At 39.1% G+C, this 15,682-nt stretch overlaps 3 protein-coding genes and 1 non-coding gene across 4 annotated transcripts; 2 read left to right on the forward strand and 2 right to left on the reverse strand.

Annotated features, from left to right (window-relative positions):
- Positions 1-900: 900 nt before the first annotated feature.
- On the reverse strand, positions 901-1,914 carry SOCG_04638 (uncharacterized protein; the record flags this gene model as incomplete). The annotated part of the gene is made up of 7 exons (XM_013162384.1): positions 901-984; positions 1,035-1,078; positions 1,119-1,175; positions 1,220-1,236; positions 1,266-1,345; positions 1,390-1,652; positions 1,812-1,914. 7 exons carry the CDS (start codon positions 1,912-1,914, stop codon positions 901-903), a joined length of 648 nt encoding a protein of 215 aa, XP_013017838.1.
- A 2,414-nt stretch (positions 1,915-4,328) lies between these two features.
- Positions 4,329-4,443, reverse strand: SOCG_16234. The gene has a single exon (XR_001202991.1). It is a non-coding gene; the product is annotated as a 5S ribosomal RNA (ribosomal RNA).
- A 4,649-nt stretch (positions 4,444-9,092) lies between these two features.
- SOCG_01145 (uncharacterized protein) lies at positions 9,093-9,565 on the forward strand (the record flags this gene model as incomplete). Its single annotated transcript, XM_013160417.1, has 2 exons — positions 9,093-9,242; positions 9,284-9,565. 2 exons carry the CDS (start codon positions 9,093-9,095, stop codon positions 9,563-9,565), a joined length of 432 nt encoding a protein of 143 aa, XP_013015871.1.
- A 1,029-nt stretch (positions 9,566-10,594) lies between these two features.
- On the forward strand, positions 10,595-15,682 carry SOCG_01146 (RecQ type DNA helicase; the record flags this gene model as incomplete). Its single annotated transcript, XM_013160418.1, has 4 exons — positions 10,595-11,777; positions 12,297-13,075; positions 13,242-13,733; positions 14,134-15,682. The coding sequence occupies 4 exons, from the start codon at positions 10,595-10,597 to the stop codon at positions 14,299-14,301; spliced, it is 2,622 nt and encodes an 873-aa protein (XP_013015872.1). The 3' UTR covers positions 14,302-15,682.

Below are 15,682 nucleotides of genomic sequence, written 5' to 3' on the forward strand. Positions count from 1 at the left end.
GACGGGTTGAAACGAAACAAAGCAGAACTAAACTAAACTAAATTAAACTGAATAATTAGAATAAAGGGACAGAATAGAATAAAAGATATTTGTTTCGCCTAGGTGTGGCCGTAGACGTTTGTAGTCGTCTACAAAGCTACTTCTACTATAAAGGATTCGTCCAGTATTCTATTACATCTGATGTCGTTTAAAAGCATTTCTACTCGGCTCTAAATTTTGGTTGTTTTCCACGGAAGAATGGAGAATGCCTTCATATTATAAAAATAAGATTTGAATACAAACTGTCATTCTCTATTTTCTTGATTCACATTGTTGTCGAAAAAGCATCAGAATGAGTGTTAAAATGAGCGTTTGGGTTTATGGGTTGAGAATGTAGTTTATACAAATTGGGTTCTACTTGCAATATTTCATCTTCCGTTGATTTGACTCTCTAAATGAATGTTTAATCAATGTATTAAGATATATCTGATCTTTTGATCTTTTTGATCTGAAGATTCGTGCTTGCTATACTGAATGAAAATAATAACTGTCGAAACTCTCATTCATCCTTGTCAACTCTAAGACATAATCAATTACACGACTCGGTGTTGAACTAAACAATAGCTCATTGCCATGCAATATTCGTTGCCAAAATCATGAAATAATCATTAAAAAGGATGTTCTATTCGGAATGCGAAGAAATGAACGATGCATAAACAACAGTGCTGTGAACTAATTAGAAAAGTCGTAAAAGAGTGAATTGCTAAAGCAATCAAAGTTTGCTGGATTTATCAGATTCAAGCTTTTGCGACAGCGAATACAGGGATCTTGGTGAACTGCAATTGACATCGATGATCCCAAGGAAGGGGCGAAGGCGAAGTACAAAAATGAAAGCAGGTTCGGTGAAACTCACACTCACATTCAAACTTCAGAGCTTTGATCAGCAAGAGGTTGAAGTTCGGTTTCTTCGTTACGAGGTGGACGATTCCTGCTAATCCTGTTGTTCTGCAAAATTAATGAAAAATTCTAGATTAACAAAACTAAATTTCGCTTACTGTAGGTACGATAATTGTCATATTTCCAAATCCAATTGGGTTTCCTAAAGAAGTTAGAAAGGTTCATAGAAAATTGCAACTTACGAATGAGAAGAACAAACAAGCATATGTTCAATACGGCCAAAACAACCAACACCATGGCTGAATGTATATATTCGAAGCCTCCTGCTAATTTCAAAACATACCCCCGACTCCATTCAAACTTATCAGGGTAATTAGCGCTTTACATACAGCTGGTGTGAATTTCTTAATGCACTTCTTTGTTGCTCTTCCAGCTTCCCTGTACCATTCCGGACAGATATAAAGAATTGCTAAAAATTAGCGAGCGGTCCTGAACAAGATATTGTAGACTTACCAAGGAGAGAAGTACAAATAGATCCAATAGAGCTGCCAGCAAGACCATAAAAAGTGTTCGAATACAGAGAAACGTTGTAACCAAAACTATGGCTATAAATACAATATTATATATAATAGTTATAATGGTCACTGTTCCTATGACAGGTGTTTTCCACCACTGTTTATTTGGCGAAGGGTCAGACCTAATATTATTTTCGGATAATTCGGCGGAATTCTGAGCGGATCCGTCAGCCATTTCTAAATCGATAAATTTGTTTGAAGCTAATGAATGTATTAGCAACTGAAGTTTTCGTTGTATACGAGAGAATGAAGGTATTCGCCCTGTTTATTGACAATCGTCGACAAGTTTATTCATTTCAAACCCAACTAGTAATAAACAAAGGGATTCTCCGTCAAAATTTGAATAATTGGATTCCAAACAGGGAGGGGGAGTACCCTCTGAAGAACGGGTGTCTGCCTTTTCATCAGTGAGCGTTTTCGAAGACTCTTCAGAGTCTGAAACAGGTGTGTATTTATTCTTCATTTTTGCAATGCCACATTAAATCCCAAACTAACACCTGCAGTTATACTCTAAACGAAATCAACTAGAATCACCAAGAAAAGTTCTTAAGAGTTGGTTCCAATTGTTGCAGAGTCTTCAAAAATAGGAATTGGTCCTTGCTTCAAAAACCAAACAGATCTTTCAGCTGAAACTTTTCTTTAAAACCAAAGATACAAGTTTAAAAACTCATGGTAGTGGCTTTTCGCATGTCTCGTTTCATAAAAGCTGCGACATTATGTCACCGACTGGTCACATCCTCGTTGCGATTTCTCGTAATAGTATAATCCAAAAGAGTCACTGTTTATTACAAATAGTAAACAAAGGAATATTAGGCTGTTTGCTTTGAATGATGTGAAACTAGGTATTGAAAATGCGTATTTTTGATTTAAAAGGTTTTATGACTGTGGAAAATGAATTCTGAGAAAGCTACAACGCTCTCCATTTTCGTAGTTTTATTTTCAAATCCGTAAACACATGGAAAGTTTGTAGATGCGACGTCGAACTATGGTAAACAAAATTTGTACGGACAAGTGAATTTTGTTTTCGTCTTTATTAAATTTATGTTATTTATACAAACAAAAGCGATTTCTAACTGTTCATTCATTCATGCATAAAATATATAATAGCGTACGCTTACTAACTATCGATAAGTCTCTTTAACGAACTGCATCACCCAGATCTCAAATGGGTTGGATGACAGCTTCACCTCTGCAAAGCTCTAGTCTTTGCCATTGCGGGCTTATTTTCTGGGCTTCAAGACTCTTTTGTCATTCCTACTTTAATGTATAAACCAAATTGATATGGCATCTTTTTGTTTTCGAAATTGTACGCTTTTGGTCCTTTTACTTTGTAATCGATAATTTTCACTGTAACTTAGTGATCAAGCAACGGTGGTTAAGAAATTCTTTAGTCACAGTTATTTTCAACAAAAATGGATCAAAAAGAAAAGGAAGGACATCAAAAAACTGTCGAACCAGCAAAAGTTGCTTGTTTGAGCTCTTCTACAAGTTCTGAGAACTGCTTACCTAAATACAGCGAAATCCCATATTCTCATGTTGACAATATGGAGAAGGGTAGTTTACGTTTACAGTCCGATCCAGATCCAGCACCATCATACTCAAGAAGACGACATCAAGAAGCTTCTAGTCGCATGGCGCAAGGAACTTAAATTCTTTAGGGGATTTTCTCAAGCCAATACTATGGTTAATTTTTTGGCCGGCAAAAATTGCGAGAATCCCGGAAGCACAACGGAGACAAGAGAATGAAGCTCTTCGGCTTGGTTGGTGCCTTAATGGTTCAATTATATTGAACTTTATCTTTTCTTACAAATACCTTGTCCCCTTTATAAAGGAATCAATGAAAGAATCTGTATGGTTATGGTTTCAAATTACAGTAGCAGTTGTTCTTGTCATCGCGACTTTCTACATGTTCTTATTTTTTGTTCATGTAAGTGAATTGGTGGATTTGTAATTTAAAGTTGTTTACTAATGGGATGCTTTTAGTGTTGGTGGATTTTATCGTTACACTGATTCCTCTAGTCCTTTCTGGAACCACTATGCTTGTTTCTGGAATATCTTCATTTCTTTCTTCGCTTTTTTCTGGAATATCTTTATTTCTTTCCTCGCTTTTTTTGGAATTAGTGCGCTTTTTTCTGGAATATCTTCATTTCTTTCTTCGCTTTTTTCTGTGATTATTAGTGCTCTAGGCTTCAGAATGCCGTCAGAAAGAAACGACTTGACGGATGATAATTCTATCCCATGAAACAGCATGTCGTCAGAGCCTGAATGTCAATTTAATAATAGTAGTGATAATACTTTCGAGCAACCGTCTACTGAACATTCTGAGCAATCTCCAGGGTTACGCCGGGAACCTGGTCAGTCTAGGAATGTGGAAAGTAGTAGGAGTTGATTTGTACGTAGAGTAAAGCATTATTTATTATATTGCCCAATCGTTTTGGTTATTCCCTTCATGCTTATGTTTGTGTTTATGTTTCGATTATTTCGTCCCTGCATATTTATTTTAAGATTGCATTTTGCATGACGAATTCTCCTGAATGGCGTCCGTTTTCTTATTTACTTGATCTCTTCAACATTGGATAAGTAAGAATGCTTATTACTGGATGATATTGTCATTGTATCTAGCATAGCTACGTTCAATTGCTTATTATTTATTCGTTTCATACTCTATTTTCTGATCTTTGTTGTTCGTTTCATAAGTCTAGGAAGATCTTTAGTTCTTGAATTTAAGAGTAGTCATTGCATTTCCAACTTCCACCGCTATTATTACCTTCATCAAAGGACCATGCCGACCCAAATGCCAGCCATATGCTTCAACAATAAGAGCCACAAAAGAAACAAAAAAAAAAAAGAAAAAAATTTAAAAACGAAGCGGTAAAAAGCCTACAGCATCCCGGATTCCCATGTTGTCTCCAACCATAGTACTAACGAGACCCTCAGACGCTTAACTGCAGTGATCGGACGGGAACTGGTGTTTTCGCCTAGGTGTGGCCGTAGACTTCATAACTGTTAATATAATAAGAATATTCATCATCTCATATTTTACAAAAAGTTCCATCTGCGTCTGTTTACATGGTTCACGTTGGCTAAGCTTCTCTTTTGCTTGGATATATAGTAAACAAAAGAGTACAAGGAAAAAGAAGCAAAGAAAAGAGTAAACAAAAGAGTACAAGGAAAAAGAAGCAAAGAAAAGAAAAAGCCATTTCTATGAAGGAATGGCATGGAAATTCGACGAATTCCAGTGGTGGCCAAAAGGCAGCATCTAGAAAGTGCTAGGCCGTTTAGTTGCTCGTGATGAGTAGGTATAAATTCGAAGCATGTAAAAGTCAATCGACAACATCTACAAACAGTATTAAATTATTTAACTGCTATTTGAAATTGACAACTGCTATTGCTAATCGTTATTAACAATGTCTCTCCAACCCTTCTTTGAATTGCACCCCTTCCAAGACGTCTTTTCTGACTTTTTGAGTTATTCTCCTCGTGTCCAACGCCAAAACCGTGTTGGTGATTTGTCACCGGCCATTGATGTTCATGAAGGCAAAGATACCGTCGAGGTGGATGTAGAACTTCCTGGTGTCAAAAGCAAGACGTACAGGTTCATTACGATGAAGGAAAATTGACGATTTCTGGTGAATCTGTAAACGAACGCAAGAGCGAAAGCGACAAAGGAAACCAAAGATGGTCGGAACGTCGCTTTGGTTCCTTCTCTCGAACAATCACCATTCCAAACAGGGTGGACGCCGACCGCATTGAAGCTCAATTTAACCACGGTATTCTAAGCATTGTCTTGCCAAAGATTGAAGAATCTCGCTCGAGAAAGCAAATTGCCATTCACTGATTCTAATTCAGCAGAGACAGACTATGAAGTGAATCGGAAACTTTTAACGCACAATATTTTCTAATGATGAGACGAGTTTACGAACCTATGGATCCAGTAATTCTGAATTGACATTGTTTGTGGTTATGAAAATAATTAATGAATGAATAAATGTATGAATAAAATAGTTGTTTTGTGTTTTATTAATTAAGAGACAATTGTACGTCGTATTGTAAACATCAAAGGTAGTTTTGGAACCTCATATTATGCTAATTCTTGTATTTCTAGTTTCTGAGCGTTATTATCGAAACAATTAGAGATGCTTAAATGTCATTACATTTGAATGATTTTACTGAAAGCAATTCTTCTGTTGAAATATTCTAACGACGAAAGCTTTGTAATATAATTAGTTTATATTATATAAGAGTAGAGCAGAGCAGAGCAGAGACGAGAGGAGAGGAGACGTCTGCATAGTATGCATTTCAAAAGAAAAATTATTATCAAATTAAATTAAAATGAAATGAAAAATCAAGCTAGAATAGAATATTTTGTTTATTTTGTGTAACTGTGTAACTAACTTAAATCAATAGCAACCATATAAATTGTCACAAAAACACATCAAAGTAAAAATAAGCTACACATTAGCAAAGACAAAAGGAATTGTGGTGTCTATCTCTTAACGATGGAAATAAATTCATTTAATAAATCATATATATATATATATACGATTATATATATTCTCTGGTCCAGGATTTGCCAATGTTGATGCGGTAACCCTGCTAGTAGGGCCCACTGGTTTGTATCAGTATTTGCAATAGTGATAATATAGTAGGCATTTTAAATTTGAAAGAGAAGGGTTTGCAAGGTTTTCGACAAAATGAAGGTAGCAAAAGGAGCTTTCAAGCATACATTCTTAAGATTCTTTCTCAATGTCAACAAATCTACAGAAAAGTACAAAGCCACCAAACATAACGGTTTTCCATAAATTATCTACAAATACAATACGACAATACGATTCATTTCAACATGCAACGATTTAAAAATACTGACTGTACCATCGAGGCTGAAATTTCGTCAATATTTACTATTTTATTCTTCATTGCGGATACTTTGTGAAAGCCGCAATTGGAAACCGCACTGCGGCCAGTGGATCGGCGGATTATGAGTCATTCATAAAGAGAAAAATAACATAAATAAAAGATCAAGCTGCCAGAAATGAACATGAAAATTGGAAAAACATTACTATATACTTTTGGTTTGAAAACCAGTCGAGCAGTTGCGAAAGCTGAATCTGAATCTGAATCTCACTCATAGGGAAAAGAAAAAAAATATAAAAAGACAAAAGACAAAAGTGAAAAGTAAAAAGTAAAAGTAAAAAAAAGAAATGGTTGGCAGTGTTTCTCGAATTCGCTGTCGTCCCCGCTATTGGGCTTTCTTTTAGTGTCCATACCTTTGATTTGCTTTCTAACATGGGCAATTTGCTTGATTGTTCTTTTGGTCTTTGGAATACTCAACACAAATGGCATGCTCCTGATCAACCAAAACCTGTCTTTCTGACTGATATGGGTGCGCATGCGCATACAAAGGATTTTTCATTCCCATGACTGTTATTACAGGTGTTTTCTATATGCTCTCTCTCCTTGCCATTCGTCTATGTGGGCAATGGGGATTCATATATCCTACATCTTCCGAGTTAGAGGCTATTTTTGGTTGGTTTTCTGTATTGACAAGCGCTGGTTGTGCAGGTTGTTTGATTGCTCTGTCTATTCGTGATATGGTACATCACCATCGCCTCAATTGGCAATTCACGGCATCTTATTATGTCTTGGCATTTGCTGCTGCTGACAGTAATTTGGTTGAATGGCTTTTCGCATACTATCGTTATCATAAACAAAGTAATCTAGTAGCTGTTTCTTTTATTCAAGGCTTTGATCAGTCTTGCTGCTACTGCTTCCGTCATTGCTTATGCAGGTATGTATCATTATCATGACCATTCTCGGTCAGCTAGATTTGAATGGGTTGTTGAATTTTTATGGGCTATTTATATTTTTCTTTTCTGTCTAGATTTACTTCCAGCGATCCATTATGAACGGTATCCTTTGAATGACCTGGAAAAGGGTGTGTCTAGTTGACTAGACAATTTGTTTTCTTTTTTTCCTTTTTTTATTTTGTTTATTGATAGTTGTACAATAGATTATTATTTTCATTTTTAAGGAAATACTTGCTTTCCGCAAAAATCAAGTAGTAAATAAACAAATAAATGAAATAAAATAAAATAAGAGCAAGCGAAAACAGTTTCCAAATACGCTATGGGAGAGAATCAGAAATAGAAATAGAAACAGGCTGCTGCTACAGCTTGAGAATTTGGGTCATAGGAATGCTGCATTTCTGGGATAAGAAATGACATGACGGACTGGAAAGGAACCACACACAACAAGGCATGCAATGATCTTCTAAATAATAGTTGGAAAAAAGAGAAAAGTAAAGGTAAAGGTAATGTCCATAAAAATACAGAATAGAAAAAGAAAAGAAAAGGTAATCTTGCTTCGTTTATGCTCTTTATGTGAATGCATGGTTTAGAATCGACGGTGTCGCTGCTTTTTCTTTCTTTTTTTATATGAAAATTAAAAAGAAATAGTCGTTGATTCGTTCTTGACGAATTATAAATTCAATTCATCGTATAGAGTATTATGACTCGTATCGTGACTTAGTTGACTTGCTTGGGCTGAGATCAACTCAAACGAAAAAGGAAGGCATTGCTTGACAATTTTATAAACCGGTATGAATGATTCAACGGCAACGAGATAGCTTGGTTTGGATTACTTGGATGAACAACAGTATATGACAAAAGTAAAAGCTCTTCGAAAAAAAAAACAAGATAATCCAAATTCAATTCACAAAAATCATTGAAAAATAAAAACTGCTATGCTTAAAGACAAGAGCATTCTACAAATTGTAGGTAAACAAACACTTGGATGTAGACAGATTTGAGGGAATTTCAAGAATTTTAATTTTAGCAGCTAAATGAAAAGCATAAAAAAAGCAAAAAAAACTGAACCAGCACCAACCTTGTAATCATGCGACCGTTTGGCTGGCGGCAACAATACACTACACCCACTGTCTACGATACAAAACACTAGGGTTACATTTGGTTATTGAGTATATGAGTTGAGTTGTGTTGTGTTGGAATGGGAAGCGTATATCTGATGCAATTGGTGTTTGTCGAAAAAAAAAAACGATATGTTTTGATTTTCATTTTCATGAACAAAAAACAAAAGAAATACAATTACAACAAACGGAATTCGAATGATTTCTGACTGCTAGATGTCGAATTATTTACCAATTTCCATTTTCTAAAAGCTACGATACAAAATACACACTACTTTTGCGCAAAGCTATAAGCCGCTATGCCCTACTATTGTAAAACAAGCTGTGGATAGATCTGTGGATCGCTTTGAGGTGCGCAGTAGTTGCTGTATTTCACGGTACACTCCTGTATGCAGAAACACGTAGTATGTCTGTCGGACTTGCAACCGACTGCCAGAGATCGTTTGACAAACCCTTTGGGGCCCCGTTAACACCATCTATCAAAGATAGCACAACATAGCACAACATAATATAACATACCTGTTAGCGAGTTCCCAATTATGTAAATAGCCTGACAAAGCATGACAAAGCACCATCCTTCCAGCTTGGCATAAATACCGTAAATCCTTCACTCACTGCCATCCTACCTACAATTGCATACAAGAAACCCAAGTAACTATCAAGGACTCACCCGAGTATCCCAATCCAGTACAGACTATTTATCGAGAATATCCGTCATGTCCGTACCGGCACTTCCAGTTACCCTCGCACCTGCCCTAAGCGGCCGCGACGCCGTAGCTGACGCCCTCTATCGCGCCGTCGTCGCCTTAGACACCGCCGACGATGCTCTGTTCAAATCTGCCTTCACGACTGATGCCGTCTTGGACGTCAACGGTACCATCATGGAAGGCTACGACGCCATCTACAGCCAATGCTATACCATGCTCACCAAATTGGACACCAACCACTCCTTTCCAACATGCGTATCAACATCACGGAAGGAGACTCGAAGGCTCAAGTGACATGCTCTGCTCTTTCTCAACACTACCGTGGTGGAGAGGGCATGAATCCCAGCTCTGACTTTCTGCTTGCTGGTGGATTGTACTGGGTGGAGCTGGTTAAGGATTCTGGAGACGGATTGTGGAAGATAAAACACTGGACGCTAAAGTCAACTTGGGGACAAGGTGACTGGGGCATTCTTGGCAAATAGATTAGACGCTACAGAGCGAGAGCGAAAGTAGAAGAGTGAGAGCAGGAGAGGGGAGGAGAGTAGCACGATACGAGGAGTTGTACATAGTACATAATAGAGGTTTGGATTCACGGCCATTACGATCCAAGTTGTCGAACCCAGGAAATTGCATTCCGTGAATATCAACACTCGGAAAGAAATTGTGGTTCGCTTGCACTTTTATATCATATGTGATTTGTTGTAATTTGCGTAGTACCTCTTTACCATGGTACAAACGCCATGAGTGTTCATTGGAATGGACGAGTCCAGCAGTCTATATCCGTACTGAGATAGATTTTTGGGGTGATGATGAGCACGATTGAACGAAAAGTAACTAAGCATACACATTGAATGACGAAAACGAATAAACTCTATGTTGAATCATTTTATGCTTTGACTATTACGATTCAAATCTATATATACTGTTTTATGTTTAAAAATTGTTTGTGTTTATGTAGCATATGCTTGTAATTTGTGATTTCATAAATATATAGAATAAAGAATATAGCATATAATTATATAGACATATCAACATATACACATATAGACATATTTATATAATGTATGGAGCATATTAGTATATACAGGTACTGCTTATATCATACAATCGCTGACAGTATTATCGTATTAGAAAAAGCTCGTATCATCCACGTAGAGAGCTGTATGTATTTAAGCGGTACACATATCATTGTGGAATAACTATTATACTATTATATCATTCTCGTACACTTTCTTTCTCGGCAACAATAGCAATAGCAATAGTAAGGCATCAACAAGAACCGAATTGGGATTGGATTTGGCTAGAGAGCTAAATAGCTCGAGTTTTTAACTGTACAAGAAGTATTGGCAAAGTACTCTTCTGTACAATGCATTGTTCGAAAAGATGCAGATGCTTTTCGAGAATTTTGCTTTGGAATCAAGTTTAAAGAGTTGCTGCCGTACTAGCTACTGAATTCCGTTGAAGACGAAATCAACGACGGCAGTCTAAATTACAGGTTTCTTAGAAATCATATGAATGTTCGATGTCGAAAACAATTGCTGCGGATTGTGCTGGAAATCCAAGAGCTTCGATCAAGGTTTGGCGTTATGGAAAGCGACAGAAGCGCAACAAAAGTACTTACTCCTACACCTACACCTACTCCTTTTCCTTCTCCGTCTCCGTCTCTTACTCTTACACCCAATCCTCTTGAGACTGCTTCGGAAAGAGCATCTTCCGTTGCTAGGATTGGCGTTGAAGACGAGACGTCTGATATGAAGCAAGAATGCGTTTGGCAAGGTACCCAAGATAACTCTTGTTGCTCGCATGAGTCTCCTTACTACGAGATCAACCAAGGGTTAGCTACCTACGGCTTGCAAATTTTATCGATCCATGCTGTATCGTGCGTCGAATGTGGAGGTCTGCTGGATGTAGAACATGTCAAATCACACATGCAAAACGTTCACCATGTTTTTCGCTTTGAAGATGAGGTTGAAAACCTGTTTAAGCAGATGAATCACATCGATCTAAAGAGTCCATCCACCGTGTCGAACGAGCGTTCATCCTCATGGGAGACGTATCCGTGTATATTCGGCTTGCCTGTTTTGTTGAATGGATACGAATGTACCATTTGTTTTGATAGTGGAGGAGGTTTTGTTCATGGAATTGCAGATACGTTTTACCGTCATGTCCGACGGCATCATGGGAGGACCGTGAATGTCAATGAGTGTATGCGACGAGTTTCGTTGCAAACGGTGAAAAACAAAAGCTATCAAAGACATCGATACTTTAAAGTGGATTTCGCTCCCGTAGTAGGAGAAGATAGAAATCATCAATTGGATTCGTTGATTGATTCTTGGTATTTGGATCGTGTGGACGAAGATTCTGATGCCGATGCAAATACAAATACATATACAAACACATACGCTAGAAAACGAAATGCAACTGAAGAGTATGGCGACGACAACGATTCGGTGGATGCTCGTCAAAAGAATTTGCTAAACCAGCAACTGGGTTGGGGAGCCATTGTCAAAGCACTTGGCCGTAACTGGCAAGGCTTGATTGGATGGCATTACATTGACGGAGCCATAAACTCCAAGATTATCCTGGAAGAGTTGATTCGGTATTATTATAGAGGATTTCAGTACTTGAAGTGGATGATGATTGGCACGAGAAAGTGTTTACAGAAGGAGGAAACTACAGTGCGCAAGAGCGTGGGTTGAATCCGCTGGAGCAAAGGGTCAGCGTCGTCAATTATGCGCGAAGTACTGCTCGGTATTTGATGTTTTTATACGACGACCAAATTGTCAAAAGATGGCCATGTACGATCCCATTTGGAACGGATGTGCAGAATCGTTTCGGCTGAAGCTGAAGCTGAAGCTAAAGCGAAACAGGCGGTGGTCGAAAACGAAAAGAGATGAACCACACCTAGGAAAAGAAGCAACAGTCGAAGACGAAGATGCCAAAGTCTCTGAATGGATTGATACCGCTATTGGCGATGATGATAATGACAATGATAATGATAATGACATTATCATGATGGAGGAAGAAGCGTTGAAGAAATCGAACGCGAACGTGCTTTACAATTAGAGTTGGAGCAACAGAGACAAGAGGAAGAAGCTGCTGGTATACAGAAAGACCAAAACAATGACCGAGGGCAACAGGACGGTGACGACGTTGACGACGACGCTGACGAGAAGGAAGAAAGAAGAGGGTTCTACTTTCGAAAGGATGAAGCGTATGCTGAATTGCACGAGGCATTAAAGTTGGCTTTTCTACGACAGTACGAATTCTCGGAAAGTATCCGCGACACAGAAATCGTCAAGTTCTTGGCATGCTTGTCTCTGCGTGACGATGGAACGTCAAGGTATGCGTATGAAATTTCGTCGTTCTTTGCTCCCTTGATTTATACGTGTCGTTTGGTCGCTGCCAGTGAATTGCAACGGTTGGTTGAGGAAGGAAAAGTCACACTGTCTTCTATACCAGAGTTTCATACGGCTGGTTCCTTTGCATACACACACGTGTTTCGCTATATATCTCTGGGCAAAAGGAATATCTACGACATTCTGTATGAAGCCAACAAAATCGTACGTGATGTGACTAGGACGGAGGGGTATGCGAATACCTTGGAAGGTCTGAACCCGTCAAGGGTATTGTTTCGACCGGCGTTCAATGCCAAATATACGATTGTTGGGAGCCATATCAACAATATGGTTGTCTTGGACCTAAGTGATCTGAGCCATCTGTATGAAAGCATGTTTTCAAGGTTGCAATTGCTCTTGGAGGAATTATGCTTTGGTGTGGATATGGAAAAGCTACTACCAAGTTCTTTGTTACAGTCAGTTGGTGACGATATTAACAATAGCAAGCTGGGGTATTCCTTTTTCAAAGAATCCGTAGACATTCGGATGACGAGAAGTGTGCTGTTGCGAACGGTTTTGAAGAATGATGAACTTCGACATCGATTTTTGCCGCTTGTTTCCAGGGACGACTTTTACGACTATTTTGAAGAGCTTGTCCAAGCGAACAAAAGAAAAGCCAGAATGGCACCCAAGAGCAAGACTGGACCGATAAAGAGAAAGAGAAAGAGAAAAAGAAAGGCTCGAGGATAGAGAAAAAGAACGACATGTCGTGGATGGATGACTTTGACGCAGTCTTCAAAAAGATTTGAAATGGTCAAAGACATCGATTCTTAATTATGAAACAAAGGCGACCAAGTTCAATGAGCTGTTGTTTTGCTTGGTCTATATTTCGGCTGGACAACCGGCGAGAGCAAAAGAAATGGTACATTGGACGCTGAAGAATTCAAAGTACAAAGCACGAGAGCTGTACTTGATGTTTGGTCGTTTGATGATTTACAGCCGGTACGACAAGACGAGAAACATGAAGTTTGCGGAAAAGCCAATCCCTCGATTCCTCCCAGAGTCTCTGTCAACATTGGCCCTTCGATACTATGCACTAGTACGTCCGTTTCAAGCATTCTTGAGCTCTGTGAAAACAGGAAACAAACAAGCAGCTGCTGTTTATACGAATGCTATGTTTGTTGTGAATGGTGGGAAACGTTTGGATAGTGGGATGCCTTATCGAATATTTCCAAAGGTGACATATGAATGCCTTGGAAAGCGTTGGGATTTCGAAATTACCGACATATTGCTCATTACTTTAAAGAAAGAAATTTAGAGGAAGACATGAGCAAAAATTCGTATTTTGATCTACAAGCCGGGCATACACGAAGTACAGCGCTTCTCATATATGGACGCACGATGGACAAGTTGCATTATTTGCCAGCGGATTACTTTGCGAATTTTTTCGAGCAAGTTTTCAATGGCAAGAGCTGCTAAAAATCAAAGACAACTCTGCGCATGGTCTCTTGGTTGAACAATGTAATCCAATCCTAAAAGAATTCGCGAGTCGACAAAGAATTGAAGAGCATGCTACACAGTGCTAAACAAGCGGTTGAAGAAGAAGGTAAGAAAACAAAAGGGAGAAGCAAAAAGTAGTGTGTTTCTTGTTGTTCGGCAACAACAACAGCAACAGCAACAGCAACAGCGACAGCAACAGCAACGGATACTAGCTCTCTGGGATTCCTCCTTCACAGATCTACGTTCAACTTTGCCGTTGGGCATTAGCCCAATTCTGTGGACTGAGTGCAAAGTTTCGGTCCAAGAACAATTTCATTCAGTTTATTTTCTGTGCAAGGTCAGAAGAATCTGATTATTGTTCTTCCTACAGCATCGGGTAAGTCATTATCATTTCTGTTGCCAGCCTTGATTGATAAACCATTCGACCAAACAATACCACATTGGTTGTTGTACCCGCGATATCCTTACGTGAGGACATGATGCGAAGAGTTAACGAAACAGGACTTGTCGAATGCACGAATACTTGGACTCAGTACAGGAACCAACCCGTGACTCCGCTTTAAAACTGCCCGACCTGTTTATCCTTACGTACGAGTCTGCACTGTCCAATTCTGCATTGGCATTCTTTGAGAGTCTTGGCGTTGCTGGTCGCTTAGCTCGTGTTGTTGTGGACGAAGCCCATAGTCTGTTGACGGATAGTACTTGGAGAAACACTTTGCTACAGGCACCAAGATTGTCGGCATTGTTTGCACCGATTCATCTGTTGAGCGGAACGTTTCCACGACCGCTGGAAACTCGTGCTAGCAAAACTTTTGGTGCTACGTTTACCGTTGTGAGAGACATATCGACAGCGCGACAGAATCTATTCTATCTTTTACGTCCGCTAGTGGCTAATGCGTTTTGAACGAGTTGAGCGTCTTGATGGAAAGAGCTAGTGTCTATGAGGGCGATGGTCGTGTGATTGTGTTTTGCCAAAAAAGCACGAAGTGGAATACCTGCAACGAAAGATTCAACGGTCGGATCTTTCCCTTGTACAGATGCCACGATTTACACGGGAGATTTAGATGAAGCGGAACGAAAAAGTCGTTTGAAAGTTTCGCAACCCGAATGGTAGGACACGAATCATGGTAGCAACCAAGGCGTTTGGTCTTGGGATCGACTATGGTGAAGTGCGTCTGGTAGTGCATTATGGATTACCGAACTCGTGTATGCAGTACGCTCAGGAAACAGGGCGAGCGGGAAGAGATGGTAAGTATGCTATTGCAGCTCTTTTCTACCAGGAACACGATTCTGTGTGGTCCAAGCATGTGGACGAGTCGATGAAGATGTTTATGAAGGACAAGACGATGTGTGTGCGTTCATACTTTGCAGCAGAGATGGATGGGGATAGTGATTGTTGTTCTTCATTTGAGAATTGTGTATATTGTTCTAGGTGTGCACAGATGTTTCTTGGTGAGTCAGCAATGATAAATATTCATGGATCAAACTTGGGGAACGGAGGAAATCGTACGATCGATGGAAGTACTAGCGAAAATGCTCGTACAGCATATAGTTTCTCACCAAACATGGGCGTGAGCATGAGTAAGGGCAATGGCAACGGCAACGGCAACGGCAACGGCTTTTTGGAAAGTTCGACGCCAAAGCCAAAGTCAAAGTCAATAAAAGTTGGACATACACAGTCTTTTTCTTCCGAGAAGGAAAAGGAAAAGGAAATGACAACACCCAAACTTGTTTCTGCCAGTACTCCAGAGTTGAGTAGTG

Source organism: Schizosaccharomyces octosporus (genome assembly GCF_000150505.1).
Source record: "Schizosaccharomyces octosporus yFS286 unplaced genomic scaffold supercont6.1, whole genome shotgun sequence".
Lineage (NCBI taxonomy): Eukaryota > Fungi > Ascomycota > Schizosaccharomycetes > Schizosaccharomycetales > Schizosaccharomycetaceae > Schizosaccharomyces > Schizosaccharomyces octosporus.